Source organism: Pezoporus wallicus, unplaced genomic scaffold (genome assembly GCF_028554395.1).
Source record: "Pezoporus wallicus isolate ANWC-B61680 ecotype Strahan unplaced genomic scaffold, APGP_CSIRO_Pwel_v1 contig_8803, whole genome shotgun sequence".
In the NCBI taxonomy this organism is placed as follows: Eukaryota; Metazoa; Chordata; class Aves; order Psittaciformes; family Psittacidae; genus Pezoporus; species Pezoporus wallicus.
In genome coordinates, this window is record NW_026635049.1 from 676,507 (window position 1) to 691,137 (window position 14,631).

A 14,631-nucleotide genomic window follows, 5' to 3' on the forward strand; every position below is an offset into this window, starting at 1 on the left:
AAACATGGTTGTGTGTGTATCCAGCCATAAGGTGGCTGTGGACCCACTACAACCTCACAAAGCAGGAGCATTTCTGTCTTCCACAGCACACCAGTGTACACACTGTGATTTGGTGGTGGTGCCATTAGATGGTGTTTATAGGAACCTTGGTCTCTGTTGCCCATGGTGCAGCAGAACCCAGCTCCTACTCTCAAAACAGGCATTTTGAATGCTGGAGATCACAGCATCTTTAAAGGGGAGAAATGTATTTGGGACACCACTGGCGGGGGACTCCTGCCTCAACCGTTGAGCTGCTCCTGCGCTGGGCCCCAGAGCAGCACCCATCATGTGAGCATCCTGAGCCACCCGAGATGCTTCACCCCAAGCCCTGCCATCTCTCTGAAAGCTGCTGGGTTTCTTGCTTGCTTTTTAAGTGAACGCGCTATTCCACTTCTCAGCCAAAAGAAAGCACAATGTAAAGGACACTTCATCACGGTCTCACTAACGCACAAAGCACATGACACAGCAGAGGAATGTGAGGGTGCTTTAGCTTCTCCAAGGAAGCAAATTAAACTGGTAGCATCCGGAATAACACGTGTGATTACAGAGGCTTCCCTCTAGGGGACCCCAGCAAGCCCGGACCCATCTTTGGAAGAAAATCCCCCCCCGCAAATGATCCGTGTGAAAGCGAGCGCAGCCGGGGGAGCGCATCACCCCACGGCCCCAAGCCGGGAGGGCGGAGAACCCTTCCCGGCCCCCCCAGAGCACACAGCAGCACTCCGGTTGCCCCCCCACCTGCACACCTTTTTCTCCCCTTTTTCGGTTGGGGGGGGGGGGGGGCAGGGGAATGGATTCCCCGGCTATCCCCATCCCTGCGACAGCCCAAACAGCGTCCGTCCCCTAAAGTGCCTTTCGCCCCACAAGTTCTCAAAGTGCTTCACAAACGACATGTAAAGAGTGTGTCGTCCCCCCCCGGTCCCCTTCATCCCCTCCGCATCCCTAAAGCCACGCCGGGTCCCCGAGCCGGAGCTGTCCGCGGTGCTGAACGCCGCCCCCGTTATTGCATAGCATCGCAAGCCCTGATTTTAGGGGGATGGACGCCCCGCACGACAACCCCACGCGTGAGGACCAGCCCCGCCGGGGACACACACACACACACACACACACACACACACACACACACACACACACACACACACACACACACGACACCCGGACCCTTAACCCGCTCCTGTCGCCCTCCCGGCGGCTGCCACTTGTGGGATGTGGCGCCGGAGGGGGCTCGGGAGGGGGGGGAGAACCCCTGGCTCCTTACCACGAGAGCAGACAAACGCCATCGAACGAGGATCCTCTTTTTTGTTTGTTGTTTTTTTTTTCTTTTCCTTTTTTTTTTTGGTGTTTTGAGTTTTTAAATAAAAAATAAAATGTGTAAGAAAATAACATTTCTAAAGGAAACCATTATCATTCTACTCTCTCTTTCTTTCCCCCTTCTTCTTCCCTTTTCTCTTTTTTTTTTTTCCCCTCTCTTTTTGGCCATCTTTTCATGGAACGAGATGTGCTGCCCGGGGGGTTCCTCCCGGTAGGAAACAATAACGACAGAGGGGAAAAAGAGGAGGAGGAGGAGAGCAAGGGCGCGCCTCTCGCTCCGTGCTCAGTCCTCACACATCGCTGGATGTCCTTGGTCTGGAGGAGAACGTGGAGGGGATGCACCCGCAGCAGGCCAGCCACAGCGACTTCTGGATGTCTGGGTTTCTGAAGGCGTAGATGATGGGGTTGATGAGGGAGTTGCAGGTGGCGGGCAGCGCCAGCGAGTAGGTGTAGACCACGGGGTAGCTGGAATCGGCCACCAGGGAGTAGATGGCGAAGGGGATCCAGCACAGGGCGAAGGTGCCGAGGATGAGCGAGAGGGTGGAGAGCCCTTTGCGGGTGGAGGTGGCCTGCGCCGTGGCGATGAACTGGTGCTGCACGGCGATCTGCTGGGCGTGCCGGAAGGCGATCTTGCAGATCTGCAGGTAGAGCTGCATCATGAGGGCGAAGAGGAGCAGGAAGGTGACGGCCAGCACCGCCGCGTTGTCCTTGGTGACGGGCCGCAGGATGCTGCAGGCGCTCTGGTCCCGCAGGCAGTTCCAGCCCAGAAGGGGCAGCAGCCCTACGCCGAGGCACAGCAGCCACATCAGCAGCACCATGGCGCAGGTGAAGCCCAGCGTGCGCTCGCTGTGGTAGGTGAGCGCGTTGTACAGCGACAGGTAGCGGTCCACGGTGATGGCCAGCAGGCTGCAGACCGAGGCGGAGAAGGCGGCGAGCAGCAGCCCCGCAGCGCCCAGCTCCGCCGCCTCGCTGGGCGGCCGCAGCAGGTACCGCACGGCGAAGTTGGCCACAAGCCCCAGCCCGGCCAGGAGATCGGCCAGGGCCAGGCTGCCGATCAGCAGGAACATGGGCGCCCGCAGGCTTGGCGTGTAGAAGAGCACGGCCAGCACCAGCGCGTTCTCCCCCGCCACCGCTGTCCCCGTGGCGCAGAGCGCGATGTCCCAGGGGTTGACGGTCCCCCCGGCGCCGGCCCCGGCCCCGCCACCGCCACCACCACTACCCGGTGCCGCCGTCCCCGGCCAGGCGCTGGGCTCCGAGGCGTTGCCGAGCCCCGGGAGCCGCTGCTGCTGCGGCTGCGGCTGCCACGGCTCCCCCATGGCGGCGGGGCCGTGCAGCATCGCTGGGGAGAGAGGGAGAGGGATGCGATGAGGGGCGAAGCACAGGGACTCCGATCTGCGGGGAGAGGCACCGAGCCCCGCACCGAGCGCCCCCGCCCGCCGCAGGGCGCATCCCCGCCCGCCAGCCCGACTGCGGCTTCCCCAGGGAAGTCACCCCCACCCCGGCCCCACACGCACCCCTCGCCCCGGGGAAGCCGCTCCGCTGTCTCTCGCTCCTCCCGACGGGCTGAGGCCGAGCACAACTCAGCGCCCCGCTGCAGGCAGCACCCTCCATGCGCTCAGCCCGCGCAGCATCCGCAGGCGCTGCGCACCCCGCCGCCGGGGGAAGCACAGTACCGGCGGCCCCGTCCTCCCCCCTTCCCCGGGACACGACTACCTTTTGCCGCCTATTTATAGCGCACACCCCCCCCCCCCCTTCCTTCAGCCCTTTCTTTTTTGCGCGCAGCGAGTAAAAATAAACGCTATTAATAGGCCAGCCCTCGCATGTATGCGGCGCCGCTGATGAAGCGGGAGGGCAGCGGCAAGGAACAGCCTGCATTAACTTTCTCCTTTCCCATCCTATGGAAAAAGCCGGTGCAAGATGCTCCCTGCCGGCTGCAAAGAGCTGCAAGATCCTGCCCTGCCCCGGCGCGGTCCCCTAGCAGCGTAAATCCCCCCCGGGTCTGGTGTGAAGGTGTGAAGGTCGGGGGGACTCTGCCAACAACCCACTCCCTCCAGCATCCCCCCCCCCTTCCCTCCCTCAGCCGCGACAGCCCGGCTGCTGTTTTACCTGGCTTTAATGCTCGAGGATCAGCTTGTCTCCCCCCGTCTTTATTTTTTCCCTTCCCAGTCCTTCCAGCTCTTGGTGTTAAGCCTCATTCCTCGGCGAGCATTGCTAATAACGTTGGCAGATAGCTGGCATCGACTTGCACTTAATATTCCTGCCCCATTGGATCTGCTGATAAATCTCAACTCTGACGTCAAAGTCTTCACTTATATTCATGATCCAAGTCTGTGAATCAGAGCCGCTGTGATCAGAATAACAACGAGGCTGACTCCCTGCTCCACATCCCGTCCACACCCGCAGGCACGAGGGGCTGCGCGTACCCGCACGCTCCCGCGCCCCGCACGCTCCCGCCCCGCCGTTCATTCATGAGCATTCCCGACGCACCTCCCCAAGGTCGGGCCCTGCCACCTGCGTTCTGCGGATGCAGTCTGGGCACAAGCCAGGCCCCGCCGCTCCCGAGGTTTATTTTTACCTCCTGTGCCAAGGGAGGCGGGGATGTGGCGGGAGGGGGTGATCCGCTGTGCCGTTCAAGGGCAATGCCCAGCGACAGCAGCACCAACCCCACCGCACCCCCGGGGCTGGCAGCCGGGGTGCTGAGGGGGGCTCTGTGCAGCCAGGCTGGGGCAGATGTCACATCTCAAAGCCTTCATCCCACACGGGCTTCCCTGCAGCCAGTGTAAAAGCCGGGACGGGGAGGATCAACACCCGGGAGCTTTGCATGGGATGCCCAGCCCGGCATCCACCCTCCTGCATGGGAGACCTGGCCAAAGACTTTGGGTGCAGGGGTCTGTCCCCCACACCACACCGCAGCACCCACCCATCCCCAAGGCTTCCTTCCTGACTGTTTAGGAAAGGATCAACCTGGAAAGGAACAAGTCCCAAAGACACGATTATTTCTGCAGCCACACACAGCTCCGTGATTCAGCTCAGGAGCAGCATCTTCAAAGCAGGATGCTCAGCTCCCGGCTCTGCAATATTTTAGCTACACCTTCTCCCCCCTTTCCCGCTGGTTTCATAACACTCCAGCTTCACTCTTTCATCCCCCTCTCTCTTCCAGGCTGTAGCTATGCAGCGCAGCAAGCTCCACACCGGGAAGGATCCCCACCTCCTGACGTGCAAAGATACTCGGGTGAGCATCAGTGGTTTTGGCTGAACCCCATCACCCCAGTGAGGAGCATCTGGGTTCTGAATCAGGCCAAGCCCCATCCCAGGGGACTTAGATCGTCACCTACCTGGGGATGGCAGCCGCGTGACTGCGCGCCGTTGTGTGACATGAGCAGCACGGAAAGGGGCGGAGGAAACGCGAGCGAGGAGCTGAATGAATCCTCTCCCGCTCCCGGTAATTACGCACTGCCCGGGAGAGGCGAGGCGGGTGCGGAGCCCTGATTGACTCCCATCCGCAGCTGCTCCTGCTAGGAGGGGGCTGCAGCCCATGAGGGATGCTCTGCAGGGACCCGGCTCACCCAGGGACCCCAGGCTGAGATGGGTGTGGGCAGCCTCAGCCCAGCCAGGCTGCTGGACCATGAAGAGCCCATGTCTGAGCTGGGCTGTCCCTGCTGTCCCCACCGGATCTGCTGGGGGCTGCCGAATCCCCTACCTGTCAGAGAAGAGGCTGCTGCAGCTCCAGACCCCCAGGTCCAACATGTGCGGACGCACTGTGCATCCCTCCAGTATTGCCCTCAGACACACAGATGCAAGTTGGCCCTTGGATCCTCTCATCTGGAGCTGCCTCTTGCACAGACACACATACACCCCAATGGGTCTCAGCCGACACCAAACCCCATGGTCTCACTGGTGGTTGCTTGGACATCCCACTCTCTCTGGCATCCAACCCTTCTCCTCTCAAACACCCAAGTCTCTGTCTGATCCCAGACTTCATGGTGGCCCCGATATCCTCTTTCTCTGCCCCATGCCACAACTGGGCTGCTGGAGTCTGCATCCAGGTGACAAAACAGGCTGAGAGGGGTCTCAAGGCTTTGCCAACACATCCCCATCCTCCTCTCCCTTTTGGTCCCATATCAAGGAGGTCACAAACCATCCCATGTGCTGGCCACACAGCTGTGGACCAGAGTATTTCCGTTAGCTGGGAATGCCCTGGACCCTCCCAGTGGTGCTGGTAGCCATGCTGGGCACAGAGCTCAGCAGTGGATCTGTCAGGATTCAGCAGTTCACAGGGGGCTGGAACAGCTGTCTGTCTGAAAGGGGAAATTGTGTGTGTTGGGGCAGCCGGGGCCGCTGGGACACCCCAGGAGTGTCGTGGTAACAGCAGTGACATTATCTGGCCATTTTAAAACCAAGGCCACCCCAGAGCTGCCCCGACTGCAAGTGCTGTTACCCCTGTGAGGATGCAATGCTGCACATTGTATTTGGATGCCCCATCCCTGGCAGTGTTCAAGGCCAGGTTGGACGGGGCTTGGAGCAACCTCCTCTAGTGGAAGGTGTCCCTGCTCATGGCAGGGGGTTGGAACTGGATGAGCTTTAAGGTCCCTTCAACCCGTTCCATGATTCTATGATTTGTAATGTCTGAGCATCTGATTTTTATAGTCACATGTAATGCTCTGAGCTCCCTGAGTATCAGCAAGGACCTTTTGACCGTATATGAAGTACACTTTGTCTATATATGCAAATTAGACTCCACAGCAAGCAGTAAAAATCAAACTGATCAAAGACACCAGCAAAACCTTGGTGCTGTGAGTACACTGTGAGGCCTCCAGCCTCGCCTGGGAATGCTGTTCAGCAAGGACAAGGCTTTCCCTTCCATTTCCCGCATTCATTTCTCATCTTCCTCCTTGGCTTTTGGCCCTTAGGAGGAAGCTTCAGTACTAAACACCACAGGGTGCTGCCAACCCACAGCAGGACATGACCTGGGCCTCATCCTGCCTTGGAAATTGTGCTTTTTTGGTTAAAAATGAAATGACTGGTGACGTGGCTGCTTGGCAGGCAGGAGATGAACTTGGGATGGTGAATCCATGTTCCCAATTTGCTTCACTGCAGCTATTCCCATAGCCATACCTTCATGGTGATTGGGTGGCCCTATGAGGAGCTAATGAATGCCTGGGTGGGTATGGGGTGGCAAGTCACTGATCAATCACCTGCTCATCCAAGGCAGAGCACATCTGTAATCAAAGTTTGTGCTGGGGCTGCTGTTCTGGGCGGTACAGAGCTCACCAAGAGGAATAACCACGATGCCAACACCCTGCAAAAGATAATGGACTGGCAGCATTTTCACCTCTGTGCGTTGGTTTGCAGCCATCAAAATGCCCTGAAAACCACAGGCAACCAAGCCGAGGGACAAAGGGTTTAGTTCCCCTGGGCTATGCAGGGAGCCCTGCACCATTGCTGACTGCTGTTAATGCAATGGGGCTCCACAGGCACTGCCCTGGCTCCGTGGACATGCAGGGAGCTCATTGGGGCATCCTGTGCTCTCCATCATGGGCTGTAATAGAACCCCACCTGGGACACATCCAGTGGAACAGATGTGATGCAGTTCGCCGTCATTTTTGTTCCTCCAAAAGCATTAAAATCAGCTTTATTTCTTTTCCTGGGGGAAACATCATTCCCTCCCTGCATCATGAGCTTCCCCCCGCCCCAGCTCTCTCTCCTGCCAGAGCAAAGCCTGAGCTCATTGCATGAGACCCCCGGGATGAGCGTGCAAAGCCGCACCGCTGGAAGCTCGTCCCTGTATTTGTACCAGCACCTTCTCCGCAGTGAGCGGACACAGCCTCATTTCAGCACCTCTGTTGTTCCCTGTTACTCCAGCGGGGCTTGGAGGGCTGTAAGACGGTAAAGCAGAGCTATAATTAGCAGTGCTGACTAATCAGGGTGGCAAACAAGCGCCAGCCTCCCCAAAACGGGGCCATCGGGGGCCGCGCGCCGCCAAAGAGCACGGAAAGTCCTGCATTCAAAGGCTTTGCATAATCTTGGTGACTATGAGCAGGAAATGAGGCCGGTTTCACGCTGCTGCTCGAGAGCAGGGACTTCTCCCAGTGCTGCTTCAGTTGCTGGGTCCAGCCTCCCATCCTGGCGGAAGGAAGGATTAGGGGCTCCATCACGGGTTTGGGATGAGGTGCCCAAATCCGGGCAGTGGAGGAGGTGGAGGCAGGCAGGAGTCTGGCTTAGGAAATCATCCATCCCTGTTGAAAAACAGCTGATTCAGCTGAAAAGTCTCTCACACGTAGCTGGATTGGGCCCATTTGAGGGTCTGGCTTGCAGAAGTGACCTCTGCCTTCCTGCCTGCAGCAGCACCATTGCAACCCTACTTTTACCTCTCCGCTAGCTATGGATGGAGGGTTGGCTTTTGCAGCACCAGGGAACACACATCCCAGCCTAGCCCATGCTGCGGAGATGTGCAAGACCTTCTTGCACCAACATGAGGTATCTCTGGTACCTGCAGTCTTGTGTCCAGCTCTAGGGCAACAGCGCAAGAGGGACGTGGAGCTGCTTGAGCAGATCCAGAGGAGGCCATGGAAATGCTGCAGGGGCTGGAGCAGCTCTGCTCTGGAGCCAGGCTGAGAGAGCTGGGCTGGGTCAGCCTGGAGAAGAGAAGGCCCCTGAAGGGGAGACCTGAGAGCAGCTCCAGTGCCTAAAGGGGCTGCAGGAAACCTGGAGAGGGGCTTTGGGCAAGGGCCTGTAGGGACAGGACAAGGGGAATGGCTTTAACCTGCCAGAGGGGAGACTGAGATGAGCTCTTAGGCAGAAGCTCTTCCTTGCCTCCCATTGGAACCCACAGGAGGACAGGACCCCGCTGGTGCGCACATGGAGGCAGGACTCAAATGACACCAAACACAGAGACAGGACTAGCAGGGCGGATGAGCAGGGGCAATGCCAATCTGTTCCAGAAGGGAAGGAGCAGATCTGCTTGCTCCAGCTTCTCCCCCCCCATCCCCACCAAGCACTCAGGGGGAGGATTTTTCCTCCTTCCTTCAGTGGGCTCATTCCCACCTGAATGATTTTGCTCCGAGCTTTCCGGAGCCAGAGGAACATGTTTTGGAGCACCTTTGCTGGCACACACCATGGCACCATATGTCAGCTCAGCTCTGGCAAGCAGGGCTCCCCGGGCAGGGTGATGTTTCTGAAATAAAGGGCTTTTGCACCATGTTTTCCTCCTTCTCCCAGGCTGTATTTACTGCTCTCAGTGGCCACCTCATCAGCAGTGACTGTGTTTCGCCTACGCCGCCATAGGGAACACTGGGAGCATGTGGGATGCGAGGCAAAATATTAAGGCAAATCATTGTGATAATTAATAATTGATGATAACCTGGTTTACGTGACGTGGTGCAGTGGAGAGGAAGGTTTCCTGTGGTTTGGAAGGGGCAGAATAAGGAAGATTCTTAAAGAGAATGAATCCGGAGCCTCCCTGCAGCCATGTGCCGGGCAGCCTTCCCTGCCTGCTGGAGTCCCTGCTGCCACCAGCGTGAGCTTCCAGCTTGGAGTGAGCTGCTCCGGAGGAGCTCGGTTGTTGCACCCACTCTGGGATCACTTGAGCCCCGCAGAGATGCAGCCTGAGGACCAGGAAGGTCCCAGGTCCTTGCAGAAAAGCCACTGGAGATGGTGATCCATCAGCACTGAAGGATGCGCAGCCATCGCACACCTTCATTGCTCCATCGCAAGCACTTAACCCTGTGCTGGTCCCCCCTCCACAGCCCACCCAGTGGGAGAAGCCCCCCGTGGCAGCACTCGAAGCACTTCCAGCTCCTTTCCCGCTGGGCAGGAAGGACGCTGGGTTCCATAAATCCCGGGGAGCAAACTCTCAGCTTTGAAGTGTAGCAAAGGCAGCTCCGACCCCCCCTCGCCCAGGCACAGCCAGGCCTCCCTATTCATTGCTTTAATTCTGGCTTCTGACATTTAAACAGGATCCTACAAGGATTCACGGTGCCAGGCTCCCCTCTGAGCATCTCCCGAGCACAGGCACATTCCCTGGAATGAGGCTGGGGACCACACTGCCTGGACCCAGATGCCCAGTCTGAAACAGGGGGTGCACTAGGACTCCATCAGGAAGAGGTCATGGCTTGCTGGTAACTGAAATAATTAGTACAAAGTGAGTAATTGGCTTGGAAACACGTTCACTTGAGTCAGGGAGGGCTGTAACCAGGTACAGCCAAGTGCTCCCATGGGACTGTGTGAGCTGCTGCCCCTCCGCCCCGAGGCTTCACCCCAGAGCTGTGCTGCGCCTCTCCCCACAGTGATGCTGGAGGTCGCTCGGCTGAGAGACATCATTCCCTTGAGATTCCCACAGCTGGATTTGTGGAGGAAAGGGACCTGCAGAGAGAGGGAGAAAGTGGAAAACCAGGAGAGGGTAAAGACCCTCCAAACACTTCAAACCTGCCAGGTGTGAAGGGGCTGGGGAGGTCTTGGTCCGAGTTTCTGGGAGCAGAACAGCAGTTTCCCTGGCATGTGCAGAAGAACAATGCATGGTACGGAGGGAAGTCAGGTTTAGGGCATGAACAGGAACACGGTGTGCGGCACGGACAGAAGCAGGGTGATGGCACAGGTCACACCTGCCCGCAGGGATGTGTCATCCCATGCTCAGCCAGGACTGAGGTCCTGCATGCTGCCGGCAGCACCGGCACTGGAGCCATCCAGCTGCCCACCGGGAATCCTGCTTCCCACCGCCGGCACGGAGCCACAGGGGGTTTACACCTCTCAGCTCTGATTTCCCACCTGGGAGTCCCCAGGCAGGGCGAGGGCAGCGGGAGAGGTGGGATACGAGGCACGGGAATGCACCTTCCCATCCAGTTTTGAGCTGTTTCCCTTATGTTTCCCTCCCGAAAGGTCAGCTCTTTTGTCAGCGCTGGAAGTCACAATCATGGTCCCTGCTATCAGTGTAATTGTGTTTGATGAGTCACTTGTTTAACGGGAAGAGGCTGCTGGTTGCTATAGGGATGGCAGCAGAGGGGAGAGGATCCCTTCATTACCCTAATCACTGCTTGTGACGGGGAAACACAACCCCAGACAACACCAGGACAAAAACTCCCCTTCACTCCAACTTTCCAACACAGTTTGATATACCGGGCTCTTTCCCAGCCATGGTGCTGCAGGGACCGGCAGGCAGGTCCCTGAGCATGGGACAGGCTCAAGTTTGGAGACACCACAGGGCTGGGAGATGGAGGGGACCAGGGAGAAATATGGATGAGCATGCGGCTCAATGTCTGGCTTTGGTACCCTGGGGAACCCGGGAGCTGCAGGGACTGCGGTGGCGATGGAAGGAGACACCGATGAGCTCCCCACCACCAGCTCACTAAACGCCCAGACCTCCTTAGGCTGTTCCTATGTATCCTAGGAAAATCCGTGGCTCCTTTGCAATGCAGCCAGTGCCCTGATTGGCAAAGGTGGGCTGTGGCTGTTTGTTACCTTTGGCTATGAGGCCACTGGTCACTGTGGCCAGTGGTCAAGGTCACCAGTACCCATCACCTCCCAGCCCACTGTTTGACAGCCTTTCTCCTGCTGGGTTTCATCACCATGGGGCATCCCCACCCCAGAGCCAGGCACCCCTCAGGGGTGCCTGCTTGATCCCTTCATCCTCTGCTTCACCTTCTCCCCTCTCATGCCAACACTTATTGAGGGGGGGGTTATTCCCTGATCTGGGACTCCCAGCCACTTCCACATGGGACATGGGGGGTGGATTCTGCCGGATCCATCCTTGCAGACCCCCCACACTGCTGTCAGGAACCCCACGTCTGCACGAGGCTCTCCCCAGAGACACCCCTGCTTTCCCAGCTCTTCATTAGGAAGCTCTTAATTACCACCATAGTGTTCATTGATGCCGTTCCACCGCAGTGCTCTCGCTCTGTGTACATGGGTTATATTTAGCTCTGCTGCTCCTGCCCACTCACACCCTTTTCTCTGGATCAGGAGAATTTGGTGCCTCTCAATGATGGGGAGTAAAGTGGGGAGGACTCCCCAGCAGCGCGGGGTTTGAGAGGAGCATCCTTTCCTCTTCACAGATCCCACTGTGAAAATAAAAGGTGGGGAAGATAAAAGGAGGATGGCACCAGGGGCGACCCAACGCTCACAGGCAGCAGCCAGCCTGTTGCCTCTTCAGTGGGCAGTGCTCAAAGCATTGCAGAAGAACCCATTTGTGGATGTTTTGGTGCCCTGGTTGCATTGACAGCACTGGGGAAGACTCCCATTGCTTTTGTGCTCTCCAAGCAGCTTTGGCCCCATCCAGCCAAGCTCCACAAGCGTTTTGGGAGTTCTTCATGCTGGCAACACGCTTGGGGGGAGGGAATTACGAACACCCCCTCTGCTCCATCAGCTGCTTGGCACAAGGTTTGTGAATCCCACAGCTTTCTTCCATGGAAGAAAACCTCTAACCCAGCTGGTCCTGGAGCAGCTCCGGGAATGAGAACATCGGGGGAGCAACTGTCACTGGAGGAGATGCAATGGGATAAAAAACGCATGGTAAAGTAATGGTCCCACAGGTACAGCCCTGCCTGCCTGACGCAGTTTTGGGTGGTATGGTTTAGTGTGAGGTGTCCCTGCCCATGGCAGGGGGGTTGGAACTGGATGACCTTAAGGTCCTTTCCAACCCTAATTATTCTATGATCTCACCTCCAGGTGCTACACAGGGACCAGCTCAAGCACCCATCTTTTGCTGTCATCCTCAGCACATTGGTCCATGGGTGCCACGACCCCAAACCCTGTGCTGTGGGGTCCCAGATCTCACCATGGTGCTTCCCAGGCGCTGGCTCTCAGCTCCCTGCAAAGAGCGGGTGGGACCCAGCATGTGCTGAGCTGCAGCGTGACTCACAGGTGGCATGGGGACGTGGGGATGCTGCCGGTGCCATACGGCTGCAAGCACCCCGGAGCAGGGATGGGGACTGAGCACATAGCTGGGTCCTTCTGTCCCTGTCCACCATGGCCAGCCCGGGGGGGGACACCCATCCCACCCACACCAAGTGATGGGGGGCGATGGGACACCCCTTTTCTCCCACACTCATTTCTTGTGCGATGCAGGGACAGCCAGGAGGGATGGAGGCAGGAGGAGGCTCATGCGGTGTCACAGCTCTGCAGCAGCCCAGAGCACCATTTACTTGTTTCTGGTTTACACTGCGGGTGAAACTGCTGCAGAGATGACAGCAGAGAGCAAGGGCTGGGGCGAGCTGCACCCCACAGCACCCAGTGCCAGCACCACAGCGGGTTTGTCCTCATGGAGCCCACAGAGGGCATTACTGGAGCTGAAACCCACTCCCTGACCTGCACAAACCAGTGTCAAGGTCATTTCGGTGTTCCATGCACTACACGTGCCTTAGCACTACACACAACCCCCGGCATGCTTTCAGGCAGCTCGGGGAGGAGGATGAGTGTGAATCCCCTTAACTCATCCCAGTGTGATGCTGCTCCTGTGTCCGTGCTCCTTCACCAGAGTCCCCGCTGTCCTCAGGTCCAGGGAAGCTGCTGCAGCCAAAATCACTAAGGAGAGCCCAACCCCTTATCCTTTGGGAAGGGAGCAGCAGTTCCCATCTGCTTCATGGGGTGTCTGTCCCTGAATCTGCCTCGTTGGGTGCCTGAGTCCCCCAAACCCTGCCCTATTGGGTCCCTGCATCCCAAATCCTGCCTTCTTGAGTCTCTTCCCCCCCCAAATCACACCTTACTGAGTCCCAACTGTCCAGATCCTGCCTCAGCCAGTCCCTCACACTCAAATCCTGCCTCTCTGGGTTGCTGCACCCCAAGGCTCATGACCCCAGAGGGAACAGCCGTGCCCACATCCCCCTCTGTCCCATTGGGAGGGGGAGATGCCATATGCCCATGCAACTAAATGCTCATTATAGCCCAGTGCACAACCCAATCCGATCCGAACCCACCGAGCTCGGGATAACACGCTGCCAGGTGGCTATTTCAGCAAGGGAAAACCATCCCCCTGCCTTCCCGTCAGGTGCTCCTTGAGACAGACACACAAGAGGCAAAAGAGCTGCTTTAAATAGCCCAGCACAAGAGGCAGCCGCGCTCCCGCCGCCGGAGCTGCGGCTCTGAAGGTCGGCTCCGCACGCAGCCTGCGCCCGCTTCCCGCCGGGATACGAGCTCAGGGCTATTTTTAGCCATTTGGGCTCTTTGAGAAAACAAAACCCCCATCCAGGAAAAACGCCGCAGAAACGCTGGGGAAAACGAGGCAAGCGCCGAGCCCGGTCCCTGGGAGCATCCCGTGCTCCTGGGAGCATCCCTGCACCCTCCTCCTGCTCTGGGGCTGGGGACCAGACCCCCAGCTGAAAGGGGGATTTCAGCCCAAGTGCAGACTGCTTGGATCGCCTGTCTCTGTTAAAAGGGAAGAGGGGGGTGATCGCTCTGACAAGGGTCTGAAAGGCCCTTTGGGGATGTTCTGGATTTGGGCTGGACACCAGCGGTCCCCATGCAGGTCCGGCAGCCACAGCAGAGGCATCACCAAGGCGCCTGCAAGCACCTCCCTCCCTCTGCTCCATTTACACAACCAGGCAACCCCAGCGGCATCTTTTACCCCAAATCACTGCATTTTCATCCTCAAAACCTTCCAAGATGAGGGTGATCCTGGTGCCCACAGCATCGCATGGTGTGACACAATCCTGGTACTACGTCCTCACCTTCCCCATGTCCTGCAGCAGGATGGGTGCTGGCCCCTGCTGCACACCCACAGGGGATGGAGGGTCTTAGGAGGAATGTCCCAAAACACAGTGTTTTGGCTACCCCAGAAAAGGACAAAACCCTACTGGGAGCAGGGCAGTACCACTCGCTCAGCAGGATAAATGGACAAGTTAAAACCCAGCATCCCTCAGCTGCACCATCCAGCTCATCCCTCCATCTACTGCTCCTGGCTCATGAGCAGCTCTACTGCAACAGGAGGAAAGGAAATGCCTGGCTTCTCCCAGCACCCAAGGAAGAGGTGATGCTGTTTGAACAGCATGGGGAAGCAGCCACTGATGGTGCCAACCCAGAGCATTGGCTGCTGAGGGGTGAGCGGCAGACTGAGTCCATCACAAACATACAAGTTGAGGGGAGACCTCCCTAAACGCCACCCACCAGGCTTGGAGGAAAAGCAGGGTGGAAATGGATGGGATGAAACCCAAAGCAAGACATTTCTCATCCCTAAACCTACAGCAGGGAGATGGAGATGGGCCTGTGGGCCAGGAGAACGGCTGCTCGACGAGTTTGGGGCATCCCAGCTGCTGGCACAAGCGCTCGGAGGAGCCAGCTCCCTTCCAGCAGGATCTG

At 57.9% G+C, this 14,631-nt stretch overlaps 1 protein-coding gene across 3 annotated transcripts; it reads right to left on the bottom strand.

Moving 5' to 3' along the window:
- Positions 1-1,285: 1,285 nt before the first annotated feature.
- LOC130594649 (G-protein coupled receptor 12-like) lies at positions 1,286-4,839 on the bottom strand. 3 transcript variants are annotated; one of them, XM_057400691.1, is made up of 4 exons: positions 4,683-4,839; positions 4,268-4,311; positions 3,454-3,675; positions 1,286-2,686 (listed from the first exon to the last, which is right to left on the bottom strand). In XM_057400691.1, exon 4 carries the CDS (start codon positions 2,682-2,684, stop codon positions 1,638-1,640), a length of 1,047 nt encoding a protein of 348 aa, XP_057256674.1. In that variant the 5' UTR covers positions 2,685-2,686; positions 3,454-3,675; positions 4,268-4,311; positions 4,683-4,839; the 3' UTR covers positions 1,286-1,637. The 3 variants fall into 3 exon arrangements, with proteins under 3 accessions (XP_057256674.1, XP_057256683.1, XP_057256664.1); XM_057400700.1 differs by having other exon boundaries at positions 3,454-3,691; XM_057400681.1 differs by lacking the exons at positions 3,454-3,675; positions 4,268-4,311; positions 4,683-4,839 and adding an exon at positions 2,862-3,365.
- Positions 4,840-14,631: the final 9,792 nt, after the last annotated feature.